The sequence below is a fragment of the Mauremys reevesii genome, linkage group 6, assembly GCF_016161935.1.
Source record: "Mauremys reevesii isolate NIE-2019 linkage group 6, ASM1616193v1, whole genome shotgun sequence".
NCBI classification, from domain to species: domain Eukaryota; kingdom Metazoa; phylum Chordata; order Testudines; family Geoemydidae; genus Mauremys; species Mauremys reevesii.
In genome coordinates this window covers 27,540,104-27,565,859 of record NC_052628.1, presented here as the reverse complement: position 1 = coordinate 27,565,859, position 25,756 = coordinate 27,540,104, and the positions used below count along the sequence as shown (strand labels likewise).

The 25,756-nt window shown below is 43.8% G+C and overlaps 1 protein-coding gene across 3 annotated transcripts in view; it reads left to right on the top strand.

Moving 5' to 3' along the window:
* Positions 1–25,756, top strand: part of PLCXD3 (phosphatidylinositol specific phospholipase C X domain containing 3) — a 126,457-nt gene that overhangs the window by 63,316 nt on the left and 37,385 nt on the right. For 2 of the 3 annotated variants that reach the window (XM_039545403.1, XM_039545404.1), the window contains exon 2: positions 15,421–16,129. In XM_039545403.1, coding sequence (XP_039401337.1) covers positions 15,421–16,129 — 709 coding nt within the window. Of the gene's footprint in view, positions 1–6,319; positions 6,389–15,420; positions 16,130–25,756 lie in introns of those variants that run through there. The other variant, XM_039545405.1, reaches the window with a different exon arrangement.

Here is a 25,756-nt window from a genome sequence, read left to right as displayed (position 1 = left end):
GATTTCCCCAAAAAGTATAACATGGGTGCTGATGATATTTTTGGCCTGGATGCTCTGGTGCTACAGTAAAACCCTAAATGGTTGCTGGCTCATGAATTTTATGCTTACCAGTGGATATCTTCCTTGTTATTTTTTCCCTGCCACGGACAGTCACATTTTATATGCCATTCCTTGAACTAAGAGAAGAGAAAATAACTAATATGGTACTTTGCTGTGTGAGACTACTACTTAACCAGACTGTCAGATCTGATAAAGATTTTTTTTTCCCCTGATGCATCTAAACAAGCAGCATTGAGCTTTAACAGAGAAAGGAAATATAAGTTCAGGTTTGTTTGCTCTTCTCAAAAAGAATGCATGCTACAAGGTTCGCAAAGATTTGGGAAAGATCCTCATTAAAGGAGCTATGCTGATTTGTGCCTGCTGAGGATCTGGCCCCTTGTGGTTGATTTTGAAGGAGAGTTGTATTTGGGCCCCTAAATTCAGATCTGGGTAATCTGTAATGCACTGAAAAAAAGTATTAAGGAATGTGATGCACTTTAATTTTCATATCAAACATTCAGTTAAATCTTCATATGCTGTGCTGAAATGTTGGTATTTTAGGCCAGAAGGGGCCATTATGATCTCCTATCTGACCCTCATAACACAAGCGATGGAATTTCAACTAGTAATTTCCAGTATCAAGCCCATGACTTTTGATTGACACTAGATCATCTTTTAGAAAGATAGACCATCTTAATTTAAAGGCTTCTGGTGAAGGAGAATCCACCACATCCATTGGTACAATAGAACCTCGGAGTTACAAACATCAGAGTTACAAACTGACCGGTCAACCACATACCTCATTTGGAACCAGAAGTATGCACTCAGGACACGTGCACACGAACACACAGATTCAAAGCAGTATTAAGTCAATGTTCAGTTGTAGACTTTTGAAAGAACCACCATAACGTTTTGTTCAGAGTCATGAACAACCTCCATTCGCGAGGTGTTTGTAATTGAGGTTCTACTGTAAATCATTCCAATGGTTAACTACTCTGTGTTAGAAATTTGAGCATTGTTTCTAATCTGAATTTCTCTAACTTCAGTTTGCAGTCCTTCATGGAAAATCTACTTGTCTTTAACAAGTGTGGGGCACTTTTCAGTGACATAAATAGGAGTTAGAAGCCTAATTCCCAGAGAAGTTTATCTTGTTCCCTCATAAGGAGCACCTGCTTTGTTAATGTACTAGCACAGCATGCAGTATCTAATGAGTTGATTCAACATGCCAATTAGTCAGTTCCACATTTGTGTTAAGGCCTAATCCTGCTGTCCTTGGCCAGTTAACTGGAGTTAAAGGACATTCGCCTGAGTAAAGAATGTAGAATAGGGTTCTTAATGTGGAGCCCACATTTGGTGAAATTAACCATTCTGTGCTGAAGCACCCAAAAAGGGCTTTCCTTTGAAATAATCTCCCATCATGCTTTCATTTATCTGTACAAGTTCTAAACTGAAATCTGTCTGGGGGTGGTGGGTTGACTGGGAAGAGGTGGAAGGGTTTCTACACTCAGTGGTGTCTTTTGTAAAATTTCATAGAAAACATTGCAACACTTCCTCCTACACAAATAATTACAAGAGACTAACGAAGTTGTCAAAGAAGGGGAAACCTGCTGTCAGGAGGGCTGTATGTGTTTATATTGCCTTTTTTAAAAAAATTGCCTCAGCAGTTGGCCTCATGAAACCCATAGCTGTAGCACTTGCACCCTATTTGGAGAGCTATAAATACAAAGGAGAATCTCAGCTTGCTTGCTTTTATTTATTAACTTTGTTTAAAAAGGAAGTTTCTAGCCCTCTTCCTTACAAAGGTAACCTTGAAACAAGTAACTGAACTTTGCTTCTGCAGTAGGAATTGGGACAGACCTAAAGACACTCCCCCCCCAATCTGTCTCTCTTGCACGCATGCACCCACACACTTTTTAGGTAAATTAAGTGTGCGGTGTATCTCAAATACACATTTCATTAATCATCCCCTGTAGGGGAGTTTGGGGGCAGGTCTGCAGCAGGCATGGATGGGGAGATTCCTGGTACTATTGCATGCAGCCGCAGGGCAGCTCTTGCAGGCAGCTGTAACTTAGACTAATAAAGAGGAGAACTGATCACAGAACTAAAAATTAATAGTAGCTTAGGTACAAGTGATTGTGACTGGATCATATTTATAATGTACAAACAGAATAAAGTCCATATATTAGGTGCCTTAAAGGAGTCAGTTTCACAAAGCTGAAAACAATTATGAGCCAAGTCAACTGGGAGAAAGAATGTAATCAGAAAAATGTGAATGATAATTGGGAATTGTTTAAGAACACAAAAAGCCACAATCAAGGAAGACAGCCATATTGTTAAAAAAATGACCTGGTTTAGCGGGGAAGTGAAAATAGTTATAAAAAAAATTAAAATATATGGATAATAAATAGAAGAAAAGGGAAGTTGACAGTAATAAATATAAATCAGAAGCAAGGAATTGAAGAAAACTGATAACGGAAGAAAGTGACAGGAGGAGAAATCTATAGCCTTTAGAGTTAAGGACAATAAGGAGATATTTTTTTTAAAGTATATTAAGAGCAAAAAGAATCCTAACAATGGTATTGGTCCACTACTAGATGGAAATGGTAGGATTATAAATAATAATGTAGAAAAGCTCAAAGTATTGCATAAATATTCTGAATTTGAGGGGATAACAGATGAGGTAGTCATGGCTGATGATAATGAAATGGTAAGAGTGTTATCATTAGTATTTCAGGAGGCTGTTCAACAGCAGCTACTAAAGTTAGACATTTTAAAATCAGCAGGTCCAGATAACTTGCATCCCAGAGTTTTAAAAGACCTCGCTGGTGAGCTTACTGGGCCATTAGTGTTGATTATTCAATAAGTCTTGGAATACTGGGGAAGTTCCAGAAGACTGGAAGAAAGTTCATGTTCTGCCAGTATTTAAAAAGGGTAATGTATAGTCCTGGCGGTCTGACTTCAATCCCAGGCAAGATAATGGAATGTCTGATATGGGACTTGACTGATTAAAGGAGAGTAATGTAATTAATCAACATGGGTTTATGGAAAACAGATTCTGCCAAACTAACTTGATTGTGACTTCTGTGAGGTGTCTGACTTGGTCTCGCATGATATTTTGGTTAAAAAACTAGAACAATGTGAAATTAACATGGCATACATTAAATAGATTAGAAGCTGGCTAACTTCTGGGTCTCAAACTGTAATTGTGAAGTGGGAATCATCAAGCGGGTCTGTTTCCAACGGGGTCCCACAGGGATCACTTCTTGGCCCTATACTGTTTAACATCTTTATCAAGGACCTGGAAGAAAATATAAAATCGTCACTGATGAAGTTTGCAGATGATACAAAAATTAGGGGAGTGAGAAATAATCAAGAGGACAGGTCACTGATTAGGAGTGGGCTGGATTGCTTGGTAAGCTGAGTGCAAGCAAACAATACACATTTTAATATGGATAAATGTAAATGTGTACATAGAATCATAGATGGGCAGGACTGGAAGGGACCTCAATAGGTCATCTAGTCAGGGCCGGCTCCAGGGTTTTTGCCGCCCCAAGCAGCCAAAAAAAAAAAGCCGTGATCGTGACTCTACCACCGCTGCTTCTTCGGCAGCAATTTGGCGGCCGGTCCTTTCCCCGAGAGGGAGTGAGGGACCCGCCGCCGAAGAGCTGGACGTGCCGCCCCCTTCCGTGTGCCGCCCCATGTGCCGCCCCAAGCACCAGCTTGCTACGCTGCTGCCTGGAGCCAGCCCTGCATCTAGTCCAATTTCCTGCACTCAAGGCAGGACTAACTAATAACTAGACCATTCCTGACAGGTATTTGTCTAACACAGTGCTTCCCAAACTTGTTCGCCGCTTGTGCAGGGAAAGCCCCTGGCGGGGCGGGCCGGTTTATTTACCTGCCACGTCCGCAGGTTCGGACGATCGCGGCTCCCAGTGGCTTCGCTGCTTCAGGCCAATGGGAGCTGCTGGAAGTGGCAGCCAGTACGTCCCTCGGCCCGTGCAGCTTCCCACAGCCCCCATTGGCCTGGAGTAGTGAACCGTGGCCACTGGGAGCTGTAATCAGCCGAACCTGTGGACGTGGCAGGTACACAAACTGGCCCGGCCCGCCAGGGACTTTCCCTGCACAAGTGGCGGAACAAGTTTGGGAACCACTGGTCTAACCTGTTCTCAAAAACCTCCAGTGATGTAGATTCCACAGCCTTTCTAAGAAATTTGTTCCACTGCTTAACTGCTCTTACAGTTGGGGAGATTTTCCTAATGTACAATCTAAACTTCCCTTGCTGCAATTTAAGTCCATTGCTTCTTGTCCTATCCTCAGAGGTTAATGAGAACAATGTTTCACCATCCTCTCTGTAACCACCTTTTATGTACTTGAAAACTGTTACCATGTCCCCCTTCAGTCTTCTCTTCTCCAGACTAACAATCCCAATTTTTTCAGTCTTCCCTCATAGTTCATGTTTTCTAGACCTTTAATCATTTTTGTTGCGCTTCTTTGGACTTTATCCAATTTATCCACATCTTTCCTGAAAATGTGGCACCGAGAACTGGACATGATACTCCAGTAGAAGCCCTATCAGTGGGGTGTAGAACAAAATAATTATTTACAACACTCCTGCTGATATGTCCCGGAATGATGATCGCTTTTTTGCAACTGTGTTATACTATTGACTTATTTAGCTTGTGATCCACTATAACCCTATTTCCATTTCCGCAGTACTCTTTCCTAGGCAGTCATTTCCCATTTTGTATGTGTGCAACTGACTGTTCCTTCCTAAGTGGAGTACTTTGCATTTGTCCTTATTGAATTTCATCCTATTTACTTCAGATCATTTCTCCAGTTTGTACAGATCATTTTGAATTTTAGTCCTATCCTCCAAAGCACTAGCAACCCCTCCCAGCTTAGCATCATCTGCAAACTTTATCAGTGTGCTCTCTGTGCCATTTATCTAAATCATTCATGAAGATATTGAACAGACCTAGACCCAGAACTGATCCCTGCAGGCCTCTACTCAATTCCAGATTGATTATGGACCACTGATAACTTCTCTCTGGGAATGATTTTCCAACCGTTTATACATGCACCCTACAGGAGCTCCATCTAGTCATAATTTTTCCCTAAATTGTGTATGAGAAAGTCATGTGAGACAGTATCAAAAGTCTTACTAAAGTCAGGGTATATCACATCTACTGCTTTCCCCTTATCCACAAGGTGTATTAACCTGTTCAGAAAAGCTATTAGGATGGTTTGGCATGATTTTGTTTTTGACAAATCCATTCTGACTGTGGCTTACCACCTTATTATCTTCTAGGTATTTGCAAATGGATTGCTTGATTATTTGCTCCATTATCTTTGAGTACTGAAGTTAAGTTGACCTGGTCTGTAATTCCCCAGGTTGTCCTTATTCCTTTTTTATAGATTGGCACTGTATTTGCCCTCTTCAGTTCTCTGGCTTCTCTCCCATGAGTATTTGAAGATAATCGTTAATGGTTCAGGTATCTCCTCAGTTAGCTACTTGAGTATTTTAGGATGTATTTCATTAGGCCCTGCTGACTTGAAGACATCTATTTGTCTAGGTAATTTTTAACTTTAACATCTAGGAATAAAGAATGTAGGCCAAATTTACAGGATAGGAGACCCATGGGCAGCCAGTATCACAGGCCAGGGGAGGCTAAGCCTCCCCAAACAGCCAGGCATAGCCCTGACCATGCTCCATGCCAAGGCCCTCTCCTGCATCCTGTTCTTCCCCATGGTGTCCCTGCTCTTCTTGCCACCCTTATCAGCCTCTCGCTTAAAGCGGGTGGGGGCTGGGGCTAGGGTGGGCCTTCCACCTGCCTGGGACTCGGCATGGCTTGGGCCAGTGCTGGGGCCGCCCAGCACTCTGGGGTTGGGGCTGCCCATCCAGCCCAGGGCTAGGACGGGGCAGCCGGGACTTGAGCTGGCTGGGGCAGGGCTCCTCCAGCCATGGTGGGGAGCTCAGGGGCCCAGCAGGGAAGGGGCGGGGCCGAGGCTAGGGGTGAGCTTCCCCAAATGGGGATGACCCTATCCTGGGAAGCAGTGACTCTGAAAAAGATTTGGAGGTTACAGTGTCAGAAAATACGTCAGACCTGTGTATCCTACTTGTGCCTTGCTATGGCTTGAGAACGTGACTGAGGATGTAATGGAGCCTGGCACTGCTTTGAAGAAGTATTTCATTTCAGGACAACTATTGTCGGTGACAGTCACCAGACCCCCATTAAGCAAGAGGATCTAAGTATTTACCGAGAGGCAGCGAAGGGAGAGAGACATACCAAAGTCCATCTCTGCTTGCCCTTTTTGTGAATGACGGGACAATGCTGGGAGCCAGGAAACAGTAGGTTGGCAGTATTTCAGTAAATCCCTAGAGGACTAAAGAAACAACTTCTGAACTGAAATACATTCTCCCTTAGGGTCCTTTTTCCACCATTGAGTCCAATTATTTTTTAAATGGGGGAGTTTAGCCCTCCAGGGATTCTATAAATATGTTGATAACTAGGCTGCATATTCCCAGTTGTCCTGTTAAAAGAATTCACTATAGAAAGCTAAGACCATTTCCTTAATGAAAGTACCAGAAGCTTTTTGCCTGCATGCTAGATGTTATTGTACACTCTACTCTTGAATATCTAAATAATGCTTGACTACCTGTAAGTACATCAAAGCTTAATGTCTTAATGGTTGAAATTGACCACTTTATTTTTTTAACTGTGTATGCTGCATACACTCTAAGTATCATTTGCAATTACTTCTAAAGTTGAGAGGCCAGCAACAAAAACATACACAGGGTGACTCCATGCTAAAAAGGAGTTTGTCTGAGTGGAAATCCAGTGAGTAAGCATTTTATTTTTCAAGTTTCTTTCTGACTAGCTATTTTGGAATGAGAATTATGAAAACATGTTACCACTGCTGAGTACATAAAATTGGAGTGACTGATTAAGAGCTGTAAATGTAGGAACGGAAGCCAATCCTTGATGAGACTGATTGCGGGGGAACTGAGTGATTGTAGTGAAAAATGGTATAAAAAGTTGGCAGAGCAGTGAGAAGCTGTGTGTGTGTGCGCGCGTGTGAGAGAGGGAGAAAAGATTGAGATGGAAATAGGGTGAGTCAATATAAAAAAAGAGTTTGTTCTGAGTGAAAGAGTGAGTGTCAGATCTCCTCCTTTGCAACTTAAAAAGCCTACCAGTGAGCACTGCACTAACCTGCTGCCACTCCATCACCTAACCCTTTTTGGAGGCAGCCTGTGGCAGAATATATGTTGCAGGAAAATTGCAATATGGTCTAACTTTGTCGGTTTAAATTGTAAGCTCTTTGGAGCAGAGATTCTCTTGCTAGCTGTTACTTACCTATATAATGGGGCCCAATATCGGTTGGGGCCTCTAGGCACTATTGTGATGCAAATTATAAGGGTGCAGATCAGCAGCCTTCCATGTGCAGGAAGTTGCCTTCAGGGCTCTTGCAGTTACTAATCTAACTACATGAACATAATACATCCCAAAGCTCTTGAAAGGAAACTGGAGCATCACAGAGAACCTGTAGCAAACCTGGGGATTTCTGGTCCTTAGGGTGCAGTTGAAGAATAGGTGACTAGTCCAAGACCACACAGCAAGTCAGTGGTAGAACAAGGATTAGAACTCAAGGAATGGCAGGTTTCCAGTCCTGAGCTCTGTCCATTGAACTGTGCTTCCACATTCTGCCTCCGGGAATGCAAATACACTTCCTTGAAGCATGGGACACTAAAGGGGAGGATGAGAAAGACAGAGAAAGAATGTATTTTTAAATCTATCATTGTTTCAATTAACGTACCCCAGAGAAACCTTACCTCAGAAATGGCATCCTTCCTTCAGTTATGGAAGCCAGTGTCACAGTGGACAGAAAGAACACAGACAGACAATTGTCCTTAAAAACCCACTTTCTAGTGGAAGGAGGGGGGAGGTGGATTCCTCACCCACCAAGTTTAATCTTTACAATAGAACGGAACCCAGTTTGCTATATAATAAAGGCAATGGTTGTAAGAGATCCTCTCATCATCAGGAATATTGACAATTAGATGTGATGGCACGAGGACCATCAGATAACTTTTCTACCAGGTGCAAAGATGTTAGAATCTCAGTCATATGAGTAGATTTGTTAAGGTAACAGGCCAAAATGAAGACAGAGAAATTTTGATGTTAACAAGTGCATGATAAATCATCTTGGAAGGAACTGTTCAAATTCCTTATACCTATGGATGTTATGAGTCAGTTATAATTTCCAACTAGGAAGAATTTTTATATCATCATGGTCAGTTCCAGATATGATCACATCTGTTCAATACATAGTGTCAATCAGCAAACCAAACAGTAGTTTGATTTCATTTGTCTTTTGATACCTTTTTAATGACTTCCTCCTGTCCAATCTGCACAACATGACATAGTGTCTCTAAAGTTATGGCACTCTCCTCTCCTCTTGTCCCTGCCCCCAAAAGTCCCAGCTCACTGGACTCCGGAGCCTGTGCATAGATACTAAAAGTACAAAAATTTATTTTCTAAATTTCCCTGGCTGAAAATATTCAGAAGCTTGCCAGCTGTTAAATGAATTTCCTCCTCCTCCTCTGTATTGTCTGTGGTTGCTTTACAAAAGTTAAATAGTGTATATTGACAAGCTTAGTCCTCTGCTATGAGACTTTTGTGCTGTTCCTCTTGACTCTAGTAATTTAAATGACTGTTTTATACTGACCAATAATGACTTCTATACTAAAGTAGTATGGATTGGATGAATGAACTATAAGATGGATAAAAACCTGGCTAGATTGTCCGGCTCAATAGGTAGTGATCAACAGCTTGATGTCTAGTTGGCAGCCGGTATCAAGCCGAGTGCCCCAGGGGTTGGTCCTGGGGTCGGTTTTGTTCAACGTCTTTATTAATGATCTGGATGATGGGATTAATTATACTCTCAGCAAGTTTGCAGATGACACTAAGCTGGGGGGGAGAGGTAAATATGCTGGAGGGTAGGGATAGGGTCCAGAGTGACGTAGACAAATTGGAGGATTGGGCCAAAAGAAATCTGATGAGGTTCAACAAGGACAAGTGCAGAGTCCTGCACTTAGGAAGGAAGACTCCCATGCACCGCTACAGGCTGGGGACCGACTGGCTAAGCAGAAATTCTGCAGAAAAGGACCTGGGGATTACAGTGGACGAGAAGCTGGATATGAGTCATCAGTGTGCCCTTGTTGCCAAGACGGTCAGCGGCATATTGGGCTGTAGTAGTAGGAGCATTCCCAGCAGATTGAGGCAAGTGATTATTGCCCTCTATTCAACACTGGTGAGGCCACAATTGGAGTATTGCATCCAGTTTTGGTCCCCTTACTACAGAAGGGATATGGATAAATTGGAGAGAGTCCAGCAGAGGGCAACGAAAATGATTTGGGGGCTGGGGCACATGACATACAAGGAGAGGCTGAGGGAACTGGGGTTATTTAGTCTGCAGAAGAGAAGACTGAGGGGGGATTTGCTAGCAGCCTTCAACTACCTGAAAGTGGGTTCCAAAGAGGGTGGAGCTAAGCTGGTCTCAGTGGCGGTAGATGACAGAACAAGAAGCAATGATCTCAAGTTGCAGTGGGGGAGGTCTAGGTTGGATATTAGGAAACACTATTTCACTAGGAGTGTGGTGAAGCACTGGAATGGGTTTCCTCAGGTGGTGGTGGAATCTCCATCCTTAGAGGTTTTTAAGGCCCGGATTGACAAAGCCCTGGCTGGGATGATTTAGTTGGTGTTGATCCTGCTTTGAGCAGGGGGTTGGACTAAATGACCTCCTGAGGTCTCTTCCAACCCTAATCTTCTATGATTCCATGACCAGGTGTGTTTTGGGAGTTGTATGCCTTCCTCTGGAACATCAGGCTACCGGAGGCAACCTAGCAGACTAACTAGACAGTGGTTTTCAAACTGTGGGTCACGACCCAGTACTGGGTCACGGAATGTAAGGCACTGGGTTGTGACGGCTCTGGTCAGCATCACTGACCAGGCTGTTAAGAGTCCCATCAGCAATGCTGCTCAGTTAAGGCAGGCTAGTCCCTACCTATTCTGACACTGCGCTGCGCCCCAGAAGTGGCCAGCAGCAGGTCTGGCTCCTAGGTGGGGGGGTGGCTCGGGGCTCCACGCACTGCCCCTGCCTCGAGCACTGGCTTTGCCAATTTCTGGCCAATGGGAGCTGGGAGGGGAGCGGTGCCTGCAGGCAAGAGCCATGCAGAGCTGCTTGCGCACCCCTGCCTAGGAACTGGACTTGCTGCTGGCCACTTCCGGGGCCAGGACAGGCTGGAAGCTGCCTTAGCACTCCCTCTGTGCCACTGCCCCAGCCCTGAGCCCCCCCCCCAAACCCCAGAGCCCCTTCCTGCACCCCAAACCCCTCATCCCCGGCCCCAGCCCAGAGCCCTGACCCGTCCCCCCCAGCCCTGAGCCTCTCCCACACCCCGAGCCCCTCCTCCCCACTCCGTTGGGTCGTGGGCATCAACAATTTTCTTCAACTGGGTCACCAGAAAAAAAGTTTGAAAACCACTGAACTAGACCATTGGTCTGTTCCTATCTTCCCACAAATTTGGGGCTTAATCCTGCAATCAGCTGCTACTGTAGATATCCTTACTTCCATACAGAATCCTACTGAAATCAAAGGGACTTTTTTTTCCTTTAGATTAAGGATATACAATGTAGTAAATGTTCACATGATTCATTCCAGGATAGTATCAATAAGCTAAGCCTAGTCTTAAATAAAAGGTTTGCTTTGATCTCTAGATTCAGACATGCTAGCCTGAGCAGAACCTTTAATGCATTCCATTTATTTTTCCTGTAATATGTTGAAACACGAGTCACTGCTCTAATTGGTGGTACCCATTTGATTTAGCATTAAAATTCTGTATGCAGATCTAGTCTATTAGTGTATCTCTGTGTAACCACATACATCTCTGTGATCTAACCAGCTGTGCAAGGAATATGGTATCAAGGCAACACTTGTCAGAAAAAAGTTAATCACAGCTCGCAATTTATTTAAAATAAAATGCAGTTGAAGGAGGCAGTTAAGATAATGAGGAAAAACAATGGGACTTTCAAGGAGTTGTTTAGTAGGAGTGGTTTTAATATTGGATGAGGGTATTCTTTGGAATAAACAAAGATGAATTCAAGCAAAGCTTGAGATGGGCAGTAATGACTTAGGTGTTCTTCTTTGCATGGAAAAAATATTCATCTGTCATTGCAATGTGTAAGGTTCATCATGGTTTAGCTAATATGGTATCCAGAAATGAGCAGACTGTGGGACTTCTTTAACCGTGATATGTTGTTTGCCACAGCTTTCATGCTTTCAAAGTCATTGACGCTTAGGCGTTGATGAAAATCCCACCCTTGATGCTAGGAATTTGAATTACTCAGAGCCTAGTTTTATGTTCCTAAAAGCTCCTGAGGGTTACATCTGGCCACCTTTAGGGGTGAGGGAGGGGTTCCCACCTTCCTCAATACCTTCTTGGCTTTTTGTTTTGTATCTCTTTCCTCTGAAACATGAAAGATGGCCACAGCTGGAGATGGGACATTGGATGGGGAGGTCCAGAGGTAGCACTGAGCATTCTCTCTCTCTCAGGCGGTTGGCTGGCTGGTTCTTGCTCACATGTCCAGGATTTAATTGATCACCATATGCGGGGTCAGGAAGGAATTTCCCCCTAGGTCAGATTGGCAGTGACCTTTGGGAATTTTTCAGTTTCATCTCCAGTGCATGGGTGCAGGTCACTTGCCAGGATTATTTGGGTATATCTCACTGATTCTTTTCCCTGCCTCAGGCACTGGTGCACCTTGGTCCCTCTGATTGATTCTCTGTCTGTGGCACATAACTCCAGTCTTCTGTGGTCTGTAATACTTTGGTCTCATTTCAGTTGTTGGGTCCAGTGTGCAGTTGCTGGGTGGAGTTGGTGGCCTGTGATATAAGGAGGTCTGACTACAGGCTAGTTGTTCTGGTGGCCCCTTCTGGCCTGAAACTTGATGACTCTGGTGCTGCAGCCCATTCCAGGCACAAAAGTCCCATTGACTTCAAAGAGATTTGCACAAAATGCAGGATAGGTCTGGGTACAGGCCCTTTCCACTCTGATGAATTTCACCCACAGAGTTGCCTGCTGTGCTTGGGCTCCATAAACCCATCCCGGGCAAGGTAATAGAATGCAGAATGACAGTCGGAAAGAGGGGTAAATTTTTGTTCATTTTGTGATGATGAACCAAAAGCTAATGGTAGTTGTCACCGTATACGGTTGCCAACTTTCTAATCTCACAAAACCAAACACCCTTGCCTCGCCCCTGCCCCGCCTTTTCTCTGAGGCCCTGCCCCCTGCTCAGTGCCTCCCCCCCCCCGTCGCTTGCTCTCCCCCAGGGCTTTGGAGCGGAGCCCGGAGCTGGAGTGCAGAGCAGCTCCGGAGCAGTGGAGCTGCAGGTTTTTGCCTGGAGCTGGAGTGAAGCCGGAACACAGCTCCAAAGCCCTGTTTTCTCTCATTCACTCATTTTCACTGGGCTGGGAAGGGGTTGGGATGCAGGAGAAGGTGAGCCCAGCCATTTTCACTGGGGGTGCGGGCTTCGGGGTGGGCCCAGAAATGAGGGGTTTAGGGTGCGGGAAGGGGCTCTGGGCTGGGGCAGGGAATTGGAGTGCGGGCTCTGGGGTGGCACTGGGGATGAGGGATTTGGGATGCAGGAGGGGGCTTCAGGCTGAGGGGTAGAGCCAAGGGCTTTGGAGTGTGGGAGGGGGTTCTGGGCTGAGGCAGGGGGTTGAGATGTGGGAGGGGTAGGAGTTCTGGGCTAGGGGTGAGAAATGAGGGGTTCAAGGTGCAGGAGGGGGCTCTGGGCTGGGCAAGGGGTTGGGTGTGGGAGATGGTGTGGGGAGTGGGCTCTGGGAGGGAGTTTGGGTGCTGGAGAGGGCTCAGGGCTGGGGCAGGGGGTTGGGATATGGGAGGGAGTGCGGGGAGCAGGCTCTGGGCAGTGCTTACCTCGGGGGGCTCCCTGGAAGTGGCAACATCTCCCTAGGCATAGGGGCAGCTAGGAGGCACTGCGCGATGTGCACTGCCTCCCCTGCAGCTCCCATTAGCTGCAGTTCCTGGCCAATGGGAGCTGCGGAGTTGGCGCATAGGGCGGGGTCAGTGTGCGCAGAGCCCTCCTGGCCGTTCCTCCACCTAGGAGCCTGAGGGACATATCAAGGCTTCCGGGAGCCGTGCAGAGCCAGGTAGGGAGCCTGCCAGCCCCGCCAACTGGACTTTTAACCACCCGGTCAGCGGTGCTGACTGGAGCCGCCAGGGTCCCTTTTCAACCAGACATTCTAGTTGAAAATGAGACACCTGGCAACCCTATTATTGTACCTGGTGTGGATCACAGCTGAGAAGGCCAATTTCAGGTTAGACTGACAAAAACTGGGCAGACGCTCCCACACTAGAGTTTTATTCTGTAATAGGATTTAACCAAACTAGCAACAAATGTGTGCTCCCGGATCACTATACTAGCTTAATATGGAGCCACAAGCAGTCCCTTTCGACCCTCCAGCAGCCCATATTACCACTCGGACAAACTGGACTTCTGTGATGAAAGGTTATTAAAATAAAAATCACCACACATTAGGTTCTTCCAGCCCCAAGGTGCTAGTTGCTCACCCAAGTCAATGGATGCTAAGGACCTTACACCAAAAACAACGTTGTAGACAATCCTTTAGTAAACTATCTAAAGATTTATTAACTAAGAAAAGAAATGAGTGTTATGAAAAGGTTAAGGCAGGTAGAACACATTTCAGTTGTATCAGAGTATGTGGTCCAAAATGTTAGCAGGAATGTTAAAATCTAGTTTTCTATATGTCTCTCTGGGTTGCCAAGGAGCTTTGGGGACTTCAGTCCTTTTGTTTAAAACTTCCCTTCTCAGAATTAACAGTTCAGAGATGGGGTAGGAAGGAGGTAGCCAGAGGCCTTTGTTTCCTCTTTTTATACCTTGACCCTTTTGGCTGGAAAAAATCCTGGCTGTGTTACAGGTCAGGCAGTTCATGACATATTACTCTGCCATCTGTCCATCATCTGAATTGCGGATTCTAGCTTGCACCTTTGCCTACATGCTGTCTGAGGGGTCTTAAGGGCTGACATGCAGATGTCCTTGTTTACACCTGCTTTGTTATTTCTAAAGAGCTAGCCTGTGGGTGTTTCTCAGACCCAAAACTTGTTTGAGTTACAAACTCAGAGCAAAATTTCATAACTCCACACACAACATCATACACATTGTAACAAGATGATAATATTTAGCAGATTACAACTTTTCCAATGACACCTCACAAGGCATACTGTATACAATATTTCACAATTTTGTAAGAGTAGTGACCATATTAATGTAGACTGTCACCTTTCCCTTTAGACTGCATCACAGTACTTAAGAATGAAAAAGACCTATTAGATCACATGGTTCTTGCAATGCAAGATATAGTCCCCTTATAGAAAACGTATTAGATATTAACACCCTTAACTGTAGTTGCAATTCTCATACAAAGTGGCTGCAATCTATACAAAATAAGTGAATATTGCAAAATAAACACAAATCCATGAAACTAAGGAAATTGTGCAGTGCAAAGTGGAGGTGGTGTTGACCTTTTTTGGTAGTACAAATTTTAAAAATGTGCAATGCAATTAACCTCAGCACACAAAAAGGTACACTACAATCCATCATTGTTCAAAGTACACAATGAACCTCCTCATTCTAAGCAATGGAATACAGAGTCTGCATCAGCTATAGCTATTACACTATCATTCTTACACTGTTTCTCCCATGAGTGCAAAGATTTGGGATATAATTTTCAAAAGTAACTGGTTTAGGATCCTGATTGAAAGTCAGTGGGACTTAGGTGTTTTTGAAAATGGTATCTGTGCTCCTAAGTCACTTCAGGGCTTTTGAAAACTTTTGCTTTTGTAAAATTTCAAGGATATGTATTTTTGCTCATCACAAAGGTCCAGATCCAGCTAACCATTAGTCATGTGAACACACTGATTGGGCCTAATTCTCTTCTCATTTACATAGGTATTACACATTTCTGCAAGTTGACTGACTTGTGTAGTTACTCCTGACTTACACTAAGAATCAGGCCCATTGACTTCAGTAGTACTAAGGGCATAAGTAAGAGGTAGTAATGCACATTTCATTTAGCTCCCCTAAATTCATTCACTTTCAACACATGTGAATATTGATTCAATGAAAATAATGTATGGGGCGGGATGGGGAGGTGGTAGGGGGAAAAGGCCTATTTTAGAGTATCTGTGTGCTGACCAGAAAATTAGATTATCCTGAAAGAGAGGAGTATTTATAACTTTAAGTGTATGAATGCAACATTGATTTTGTTTTGTTATATTTGTAGGGTCTCACGACTCCTTTAGCTTCTACATAGACGAAGCCTCTCCCGTTGGACCTGAACAACCAGAAACTGTCCAGAATTTTGTCTCCGTATTTGGGACTGTGGCTAAAAAGTTGATGAGAAAGTGGTTGGCAACACAGACGATGAACTTTACTAGCCAGCTGGGTGCAGGTATACGATATTTTGATCTCAGAATTTCCACTAAACCCAGAGACCCTGACAATGAACTTTACTTTGCTCATGGTTTATTCAGTGCCAAAGTCAATGAGGGCCTTGAAGAGATCAACGCATTTCTGACTGACCACCATAAAGAAGTGGTCTTCTTGGACTTCAATCATTTCTATGGGATGCAGAAATATCATCATGAGAACCTGGTCCAAATGCTCAGAGGCACCTTTGGAAATAAAATGTGCCCTGCTATATTTGCCCAAGAAGTAAGTCTCCAGTACCTGTGGGAGAAGGATTACCAAGTGTTGGTATTTTATCACAGTCCAGTGGCTCTTGAGGTACCATTTCTTTGGCCAGGGCAGATGATGCCAGCTCCTTGGGCAAACACAACAGACCCAGAAAAACTGATTCAGTTTCTTCAGGCATCAATCATTGAGAGAAGAAAGAAGGGCTCCTTTTTTATATCTCAAGTGGTGCTGACCCCCAAAGCTAGTACTGTGGTTAAGGGTGTTACTAGTGGACTCAGAGAAACAATCACAGAAAGGTAAGTGTCTGGAAGGCACTGTGTGTTCAGATTGATTGTGTTCTATATGTCAATAACTCTGTGTTGATCTGCTAAATCTTCCATAATAGGAGCGATAATTTCTTTTTTCTCTGCTATGATGGGTTAGAGTCAAAGTTCAAAGGTGATCTTCAAGCATTTAAAGGAAACAACAATGAAAGATGAGTGCTTTTACCTGGAAAGAGAATTCGCACTAAAGCGTAAACAAAGTCCTGATTCTTTCTGGATGTTTTTTTTCCCCCACATTTTGTTTCTTACCTTTTAACACTGCAAATATTTATTCAGAAAATGTGCTTTTTAGGTATGGGCTCTCGGCACTAGTATGCAATAACTGAATCTGGCCTGGGTTTAGTTATTGGCTCTCGGCACTAGTTCCAGGTACAGGAGAAAGAGATATCAAGTTCTGTCTCTAACAAAGCCAGACAGTGAAAAATTTTCTTCCTTACAAACCTTCACACACCCAGTGGACAGACATAGGACAGAGCCATGCATCCTTTTTTATTTAATTTCACACATCATGTCAAATGTGGCTGGACTCTTTAGAGTCTATTTCCGTCCCAAACACTCAGGCATTCATCATATAGAAAGAGGTAAGATTCCCTGTGGATCTTATGCATGCACAAAGTGAACAGAAGGTTGACAGGTTATTAGCTGTTATATTATAAAAATCAGTGCGCATATAAGAAATATAATTATTTAAATGTTTGTGACTGGACAAATCACAACCAATTTTCACCAAATCACCTAAAGGCACCTCTCTGTGACTATGTGCCTGCCAAATTTCAGGTGGCCACCACACTACCATTATGACACGTCTACACTGGAATCAGAAGTGTGATTGCATCATATGTCGACATACTGGAGCTAGCTATAATCTACCTAGCTCATGTACCAATAGTGATGAAGCTGTGGCAGCACAGATATCAGGAAGGGCTCACCACTTGAGTATGTACCTACCCGAGACCCTGGGTACTTACTCAACCCATCCTGAAATCCGCACTGTTGTGGCTTCATGGCTCTTGGTACCTAGGTTAGCTTTGATCCATAGGTGCTGCAGTCCCACTTCCAGTTGCCTAAGGCACAAGAGCATTGCAAAACAAAACAGTTATAATGAGGAACAATGGTCTGGTAATGTTTTGTTCTCTTTGCAAAGATGCACATATGTTGGAAAGGTCCAGAGGGAATACTGTCTCTTTCCATAAGATGAATGGCTAAGGATGAAACCACTTTTCCCAAATAATTGTGATGCACACCCCCAAACACTCCCTCCTAATTGAAAGGGGCTGAACTGTTTTTATGACCATTTTCCCAAACAAATTCAGGCTGGGAAAAAAACAAGATTAAACTTCAGCCAAAATGATATGACAGCAAAAAATGATGTAAGTAATTAAAAAATGACTTCAGAACAGAAATGCTTGTGCAACCTGACCCACAGATACTGCTGCATGCTTCACCTATATAAAATCTATCAGCTCCTTGGGGAAGAGAATGTCTCTGAGGATACATCTATGCTGTGATTAAAAAAAACCCGTGGCACTGAGTCTCAGAGCCTGGGTCAGGTGACATGAGCTCACAGGGCTTGGGCTTATGGAGCTAAAAGTCTTACAATGTAGACATTTGGGCTCAGGCTGGAGCCCAGGCTCTGAGCCTCTCCCCACTGGCTGGATCTCAAAGCTTGGACTCCAGCCTGAGCCTGCACTTCTACATTGCAACTTTATAGCCGCACAGCCTGAGCTGCATAAGCCCAAGTCAGTTGAGCCAGGCCAGCTGAGGCTGTGCAGCGGGTCTTTTATCATAGTAGATGTACCTTTACTGTGCGACTAGAAAGCACCCCTGTTTCTTTCCTTTGCTTTGTCAGAGGCTTTTACTATTGAAACTTCAGTAGCACAAGTGACAAACCACCAGTCTCTCACTCATTACTGGAATAATGCTTTTTAAAATGGCAGTGCCATGGTGGGGGGGACCGCAAGAATCTGTTTTTGTTTCCTTCTGCTCAGAATGGTCTTTTTTGTAGCTGTTTGAAAGAAAATAGGGCATGAATGGAGTCCAGCTTTTAATGATTGGTTGAGATTTGTATAATGTGAATCTCTGTGTTCTCAGCATCTCATTTCTGCATGGAACTTGAACCTATCACTAATTCACACATTTGAAATGTCAAAAAGTAATAGGGCAGGAATATCTGGAGATCATGGCTTTCAAAACCATAATTGAGATTTCCCCACAAGCAGCAAGTGTGGATCCAAACTAGTCTGAAAGATTTATTCCCCCAGTCCCTCTTGTAACAATTGCAAGAGAAACAAACCTTCAGTATGTATCAGAACTATGACATACTGCCTGCCAGGAATGATGACATTTCATTAGTTATGCAAAAATACTGCACAGCAGGATACAGCCGATGGGAGCGTATGTGAGATCTACACAGTTAATAGCACCAAACTCACTGTGATAACTGCTTTGAAAGTGAAGATCAAATATTCCAGAGCTGTAGCCCATATGACTGTGATCCTATTCAAAAATAGATAGATGAGCAATCCAAGGAAGCAAAACAGTACTACTAAATATAGAACTCTTCTCACTATCTCTGCATTCAGATTTTACTAGTGTATAAGCATGCAATCCACACTGCATGTCATGCATGTATGCAACACTCATTACCCTGATGCAGTAAGGCACATTCTAATTAACTGGGAAAACTTTACATACCACACCATAGTCTGAACTATGTAGCCACTCAGAAAAGGGCAGAGTAGACAGCTACTATGTGTTTTTTATGTTATACAGTACTTGTTAATTTATATAGTAAAAACAGCAGGCATGTGTGCACTCACACACAGACATTCTTTGTTGGATACTAATAGAAGCTGTAATATGCCTGATTGATAGCTAAACACTAAAGCATCTCCTTGTTGATGCCAGAGCATTTTGGCATTGCCAACAGTAACACAACACCCAGCACACTTGTATCACGTTGTGTAGCACCTACAAAAGAGCTTGCAGCTGCACATAATTATTCACACACCCACTGTGCTTGCTCTGGACAAGGCTAAGCATGGTGTTTATCCACCACCCTATGACTGTACTATTACAGTGCCAGTGCAGAGAGCAAACACTGGCTTAGCAGCAACAACAGTGCAATTTGTCATCCCAGTGTAATCCCATGGTGCTCCTGCCCACGCTTTAGTGACTGCTTTGGTAGCTCAGACCGTTCTGCCATCTGTCAAGCCGCTTACCTACTGGCTACTTGTAGGCTCAAGAGCCATTGACTACTCAGCTAGTCTAAGAAGTGCACATCCCCCATTCAGGACAGGTCTGCAACAACCTGAGACAAACATGTCTGGTATCTGCTTGGCTCTGTCCCTCCTCAACAGTTGCCCACTTCTCTGTCTCCATCCCCACCCCAATCTTCCAAAGCAGTAAAGAAAGGCTGGAAAATACATCTTTGTTATTATTTAAGGCAGGTAAAACTTTGTAAACTTTGTTTGTTTGTTTGGTCCTATGAGGATTTATCTGCAAAGCACAAACATCAAAGGATAGCAGACAGCTAACCTAGCATGCATGCACACATGTACTTATTTACTGGGCTTAAATGCTGCCTCACAGCATCTTCCACACACCTGAGATCTGGAAAACAAAGGGGTCATGAGTTAAAGGATATGCAGCACACAATCCCTTTCCCACTGTCCCCTAATAGATCCATTTAGCTCCCCACTAAACCAGGCACTCATCCCACCAAGAACCAGTCCATCCTCTGAGCCTCACTGCGTGAAGTGAAAGATTAGGGCAGGGGTTGCCAACTGGGCACCACTGAGGCGCTGGCAGGGATACCCTCCCTGCCATCGCACACCTAGACCACTTTAATCTCTGTCTCCCACAGGGGAACACAAGAGAAAAGGGAGCAGTCATTTAACGACAAAACAAAGAGTATTAAAACAAGAATAGGAAAAAATATTGACCTTTAAAAAACTGGAATAAGTGAATGACAATAATTAAATCTAGCTCCTAGTTTCCTGGTGCATCACCCCCACCCAAGAGTAGTGGTGCTCCTACAATTGCCCTCAAGCATTTAGATCTGGAGTCGGTTCAGCAATGGCCTACTCAGAAGGTGAGTCTGGTGCCCTTTTGCCTTGGCGTCTGCACTGTGAACAGAAGAGACCATGTATACCATCTCCTGTGTGCACCTGCTCCACGGAGTGTGCTGAGAATAGGGGGATAGGTGCAGCAAACCATAGAGACTTTCAGTGCTTGCAGCGAGTGTACGGTGCCACCCATCTAGTTTTTACCTAGACAGTCCGGTTTTTGGCTTCTGTGTCCAGATGCCATTTAGGGTTCCCAGGTGCCCAGTTTTCGGGGACCTGGTAACCCTAAATGGCACCCAAAAGCCCGGTTACCGTGGTGTGGGGGGAGGTGCTGAGTCATTAACCTATGCCAACCCCTGCTCAGCCAGGGCCACCTCCTGTCTGCAGGCAGACTCCTTGAGACGATCCAGCGAGTGACGGGGGGAGAGGAGTAAGTGATGGGGGAAGGCCTTGGGGGAATAGGAGGAGCAGAGGGTGGTGTCTTGGGAAGAAGAGACAGGGCAGGGCCTTGGGGGTCAGGTTACCAGGAATTGGAAAGGTGGCAACCCTAGGTGAGTGCTGCATGTAGAGACAGTGCAGCTCCTTGCAGCCAAGACAAGATGGCTGGTATAGATGCCCTGTACCAATGTAGCTTGCACTGGAGCATCCCCACTTGTTCAAGATGCAACAGAACAAGCCCCTAATGCAGATGAAGCTATAGAGAGATGCTGATCAATCCTTCTCAGAATGGAAAATGGTTTTGTTCCCCCACCACACCTTTCAGCATTGTAGCAGATGTACAATATGGGAGGATTATGGTAACCTAGATAAAAGGAGTTTATCTATAACAGATAGATACACTATTTGCTTAGAGCCTTTGCTATTGATTTTTGCATATGACTGTCAGTGGGACAATAATTTGAAAGGAGAAATTTATAATATCACCTGTCCCTGTTCCCCTACCCAGATTTTGGGGGGGAAAAGTCTTTTCTTCTGAGCTTCCTCTTATGACCACAAACTCAGTGCAGCTTGGAATTTTATACAACAGCATTGGCCTTCAGTCGTTTAATGAAAAGAATTGTTCACATGATCGTACGTTATGTTTCTTGGAGCTGATAAAAACTTTGAGGACTAACAATATGTTTTCAGGCTTAACATTCTGTCATGCACAGTTTACATGCCAAGAAATATTCTTTGATTAGCAAACAGTACACACCAAATGAATTGCGTTCCCTTTGCTTATTGAATTAACTTGACAGTGAAACAGCTGCCTTTAGCACATCTGAAAGACAGTTGTGAAAGAGCCTTTTTGATACACACAAAGCTGTACTTTACATGAATCTGTTTTGTTTTCTGACTTTCAGTGAAATTGCCAATTTTATCTGAACCTGGTAAATGACATTGGAGCTGTTCTTACCCTTGCTATCTCTGAAGTTGAAGACTGTAGGGTGGAATAACATAGCTCCCTTACAGAATTCAGGAATGTTGAGGTACTTTTAATATTCCTGGACTGGAGACCAGAAAACACACAAATCCACCCATCTCTGTAAAAGTAATACTTTATTTCCAAATTAATCTCCAAGGATAATGCCCCCGTCAGCAAACATGTAACTAAATCCTTGCCTACCACACTAAAAATGTACCATTCTGCCTTAACAACCAAGGCAAAACAAAACAAAAACACATAAGAACCTTTGATTAAAACCAAAGCCTAAGAAAGGAGAAAAAAGGATAACTGGGCCAAGAGAGGCTGCCTGCAGAGGGATCATCTCTGGCTGCTGTCACAAGCCAAGTAGGGTCAGACCTAGTTGGCATGTAGGTTGGAGTCATTCAAAGAAAAATCCCATGTGCTGCAAGAAGTGGTGTTCACCATTCAGTAGGTGGCACTGCCATACCTCCAAGTCATTTCTCACCCTAGCGTAGCTTCCTTTGCTGCTGGAGATGCACTCTTTTGGCGTTTGTAACCCAAACCTTGAAGCAGGAAAACAAAAATTACCATTTTTTACCTGATTACATTGGTGTCCTACATATCAACCTGCCTGCTTGGGACCTTAGGCTTATACAAACGCACTACCTCTCTACCCTCAAGCAGTAGTTCACTTCTCTGGCATATGAATATATTTTCTAAAACTACGCAAAGAGCCAAATCCTTAATATTCCTTTCTCCCTGTGACTGTTCTGACTATTTAGACTGTAAATTCTTCCAGGCAGGGACTGGCTTTTAGAGAGAGGGAGAGAGCGAGTGTGTGTGTGTGTGTGTGTGTGCTTGTGTGGACACTACTGGAACATAAACACAAATAGTGGCTGTTGCACAGCACTTTCTGGGATATGTCCCAATGTTCGTTTTATTGTAGTTCTGGGTATTTCTCTTGGACTCATCACCATAGCTTCTGAGTATAAGTGGATCAACACAATTTTCCCTCTTCAGTGTTTTCTTGTCATATTCAATGCATCTGGAACAGTATAAATGAATGTAGCAGAATACAAAAACACAATGATTTTTTTAAAAGCCTTATAGGTGGAAAGCTTTGTTAGGCATCCAAGCACATACTAATAACCAATCAGTTTTACAGGAGAGGGGTAAATATTTTTCATTATCAAAAATTAACTTTTCTTTCACTCGGGTTTATCCTGTCCCTAGCATATGCTTGTCTCAAAGATGAGGTCATGCATACCTCAATACACATGGCTGAGGCAGTGAAACTGCAAATGGCCATTTTAAAGCAGTTGTGCTTTCTTTGCTCTCTCCAATATTACTTAAATAACTCTGATAATTCTACAGCTAATAAATGCAGACAAGTGCTGACCTCAAAGATAAGTACATTTTTCTGTATAGCGGTCTGGATTCGCCTAGCTGTTTTGTACGTCCTGTGAAAGAGACAAGTCATTGCCTGCTTAGTCCTACCCTTTTTCAATTGTGAGTTACAAGATGAACACTAAGATTAACAAAAAAAAAAACCTTTTCAGATTTAGTGTCAAGATGGATTTCATTTATAGTTGATAATGGCATCCTCCAGTATGAAAGAAATTCAGTGCTAGCTTAGGCAAACCTTTAAATTAATGACAAAAAACTATGTTAATGCAGAATTCAGGTTGCTTGATGGTAGGTCGTCCCCTTGCACAACATTTAGAGGAGCAAAACTCAAACTTCCGTAAACCAGGAAATGCACAGTTCACGTTGCCCATGCAACCTTAACTCTGCCCTCTTTCAGCAATGCCCCAATATGCCCCGTGAACCCACATACCAACCCCAGCATTGAAAAATGATACGAAGTCTTCACCTCCTTTTGCAGCCCATTCACTCTCACCCACAAGAGTCCATCTAATACTCTTAAAGGACAAAGTGGCCCATGCCACCTGCCCACTATCCTATTTCAGCAGTGCCTCAGTATGCACAGAGCAGATACTTACACTGGCCATTGGCGCTATAAGATTCAGGAGGTTCCAGATCCCAGCGTACACTCACACACCTATCCAACTCCCCAGAAAGAATACAACACATGTACACTTTAAGAACAACTTCAAAGCCTTTTACAACTCCCTTACACTTGCTCCCAGGATACCATCTTAACCTACACTTTCACTTAACCACCATTAAAGCATTAGAATCCTCTCTGATTCCACCGCAGTGAGTGCCGACACTGTCCTTTGTAATAGAAGCCCTAGGCCCTGCTGCCAGCACGACCCTGCACAATTCTGCATAGAAATGATGCATAGTGCATCCTGAAGGCACACACGCACCTCCTGTCTTTCCTCACACACGTGAGAGGGTGGAAAATAGAGATCTCCTCATAATCACATACCTCAAAGTAATTCACAGATCTCACCAACACACCTCAACCAAGCAGAGCTAACTGCCACCTCCACCGTTCAATACAGCTGCACCTGACACTGACCACACTCATTTTTTTGGTGTGCGTGCAGATAATAAATGCTTAGACAGCTCTCATATCCCAGTTAGCTACTGCCCATACCCTTTGTAATAAACCCCTGTGCCATACTAATTGTGTAACATACACAGTTCTGCACTGAAATGACACACATTGGATCCTGAAGGTGATGCAGCTCTTTCCTTTGTTCACACACAAGAGGGTAGAATACAGAGATCTCCTCATATCAGAATCACAGCTCTGTCCCACACCTCAAAGTAATCCACACATGTCCTCATATCACAAATACACTTTTATCAAGCCGGCCCCACTGTTGCCTCCACTACATAGTGTATGTAAACCTAACATCCTAACTGCACCTAGAGCATATGTGAATAATTCCCATTGGCTACTGCCAGCTCCAGCAGAGCAGAAGAAAGGTCATGTGGGTAAATGATCCCAAATTTGGGTCATTAACCCTACCCTCCACTCTCCTGAGGCACATCAAATTTCAAAAGAATCAGTCTAAATATGTTGATTTTAGAGAACTTAGAAAGGTCAACCTTTAAACAGAAGTTTTGACACAACTTTAACTAAGGTGGCGCTGCTGCATCACTGTAATAACAGAGACAGTCCCTGCCCCAAGGAGCTCACAATCAAGTGAAATGGTTGGTGGGTGCAGGATTTGTGCCTGGCTTGGGGCACATTGGCAGATCTGTGGGGTGAATAGATGTTGGGGCATGTTGGCAGAGTAGTTGGGGTGTGTTGGCAGACCTGTGGGTTGCAGAGAGGTTGAGGTACAATGGCAGAGCTAAGGGTGCAGGAAGGTTGGGGTGCACTGGCAGAGCAGGGGAGGTGCTCCCTCACCTGAGTTCCCAACCTCTTTCTTCTCTGCAATCGTAGGACAGGAAGGGACCTCAAGAGGTCATCTAGTCCAGTCCCCTGCACTCATGGCAGGACTAAGTATTATCTAGACCATCCGTGATAGGTGTTTGTCTAACCTGCTCTTAAAATTCTCCAATGATGGAGATTCCACAACGTTCCTAGGCAATGTATGCCAGTGCTTAACCACCCGGACAGTTAGGAAGTTTTTCCTAAGGACCAACGTAAACTGCCTTTGCTGCAATTTAAGCCCCTTGCTTCTTGTCCTATCCTCAGAAGTTAAGGAGAACAATTTTCCTCCATACTCCTTGTAACTATTTTTATGTACTTGAAAACTGTTATCATGTCCCCTCTCAGTCTTCTCTTCTCAAGCCTAAACAAATTTTTTCACTCTTCCCTCATAGGTCATGTTTTCTAGACCTTTAATCATTTTTGTTCTCCTCTGGACTTTCTCCAATTTGTCACCTCTTTCCTGAAATGTGGTGCCCAGAACTGGACACAATAATGTAGCTAAAGCCTAATCAGTGCGGCGTAGAATGGAAGAATTACTTCTCGTATCTTGCTTACAACACTTTTGCTAATACATCCCAGAATGATGTTTTGCTTTTTTTTTGCAACAGTGCTCCAATGTTCACTGATATTTAGCCTATGATCTGCTATGATGCCCAGATCCCTTTCTGCAGTATTCCTTCCTGGGCAGTCATTTCCCATTTTATATGTGTGCAACTGATTGTTCCTTCCTAAGTGAAGTACTTTTCATTTGTCCTTATTGAATTTCATCCTATTTACTTCAGACCATTTCT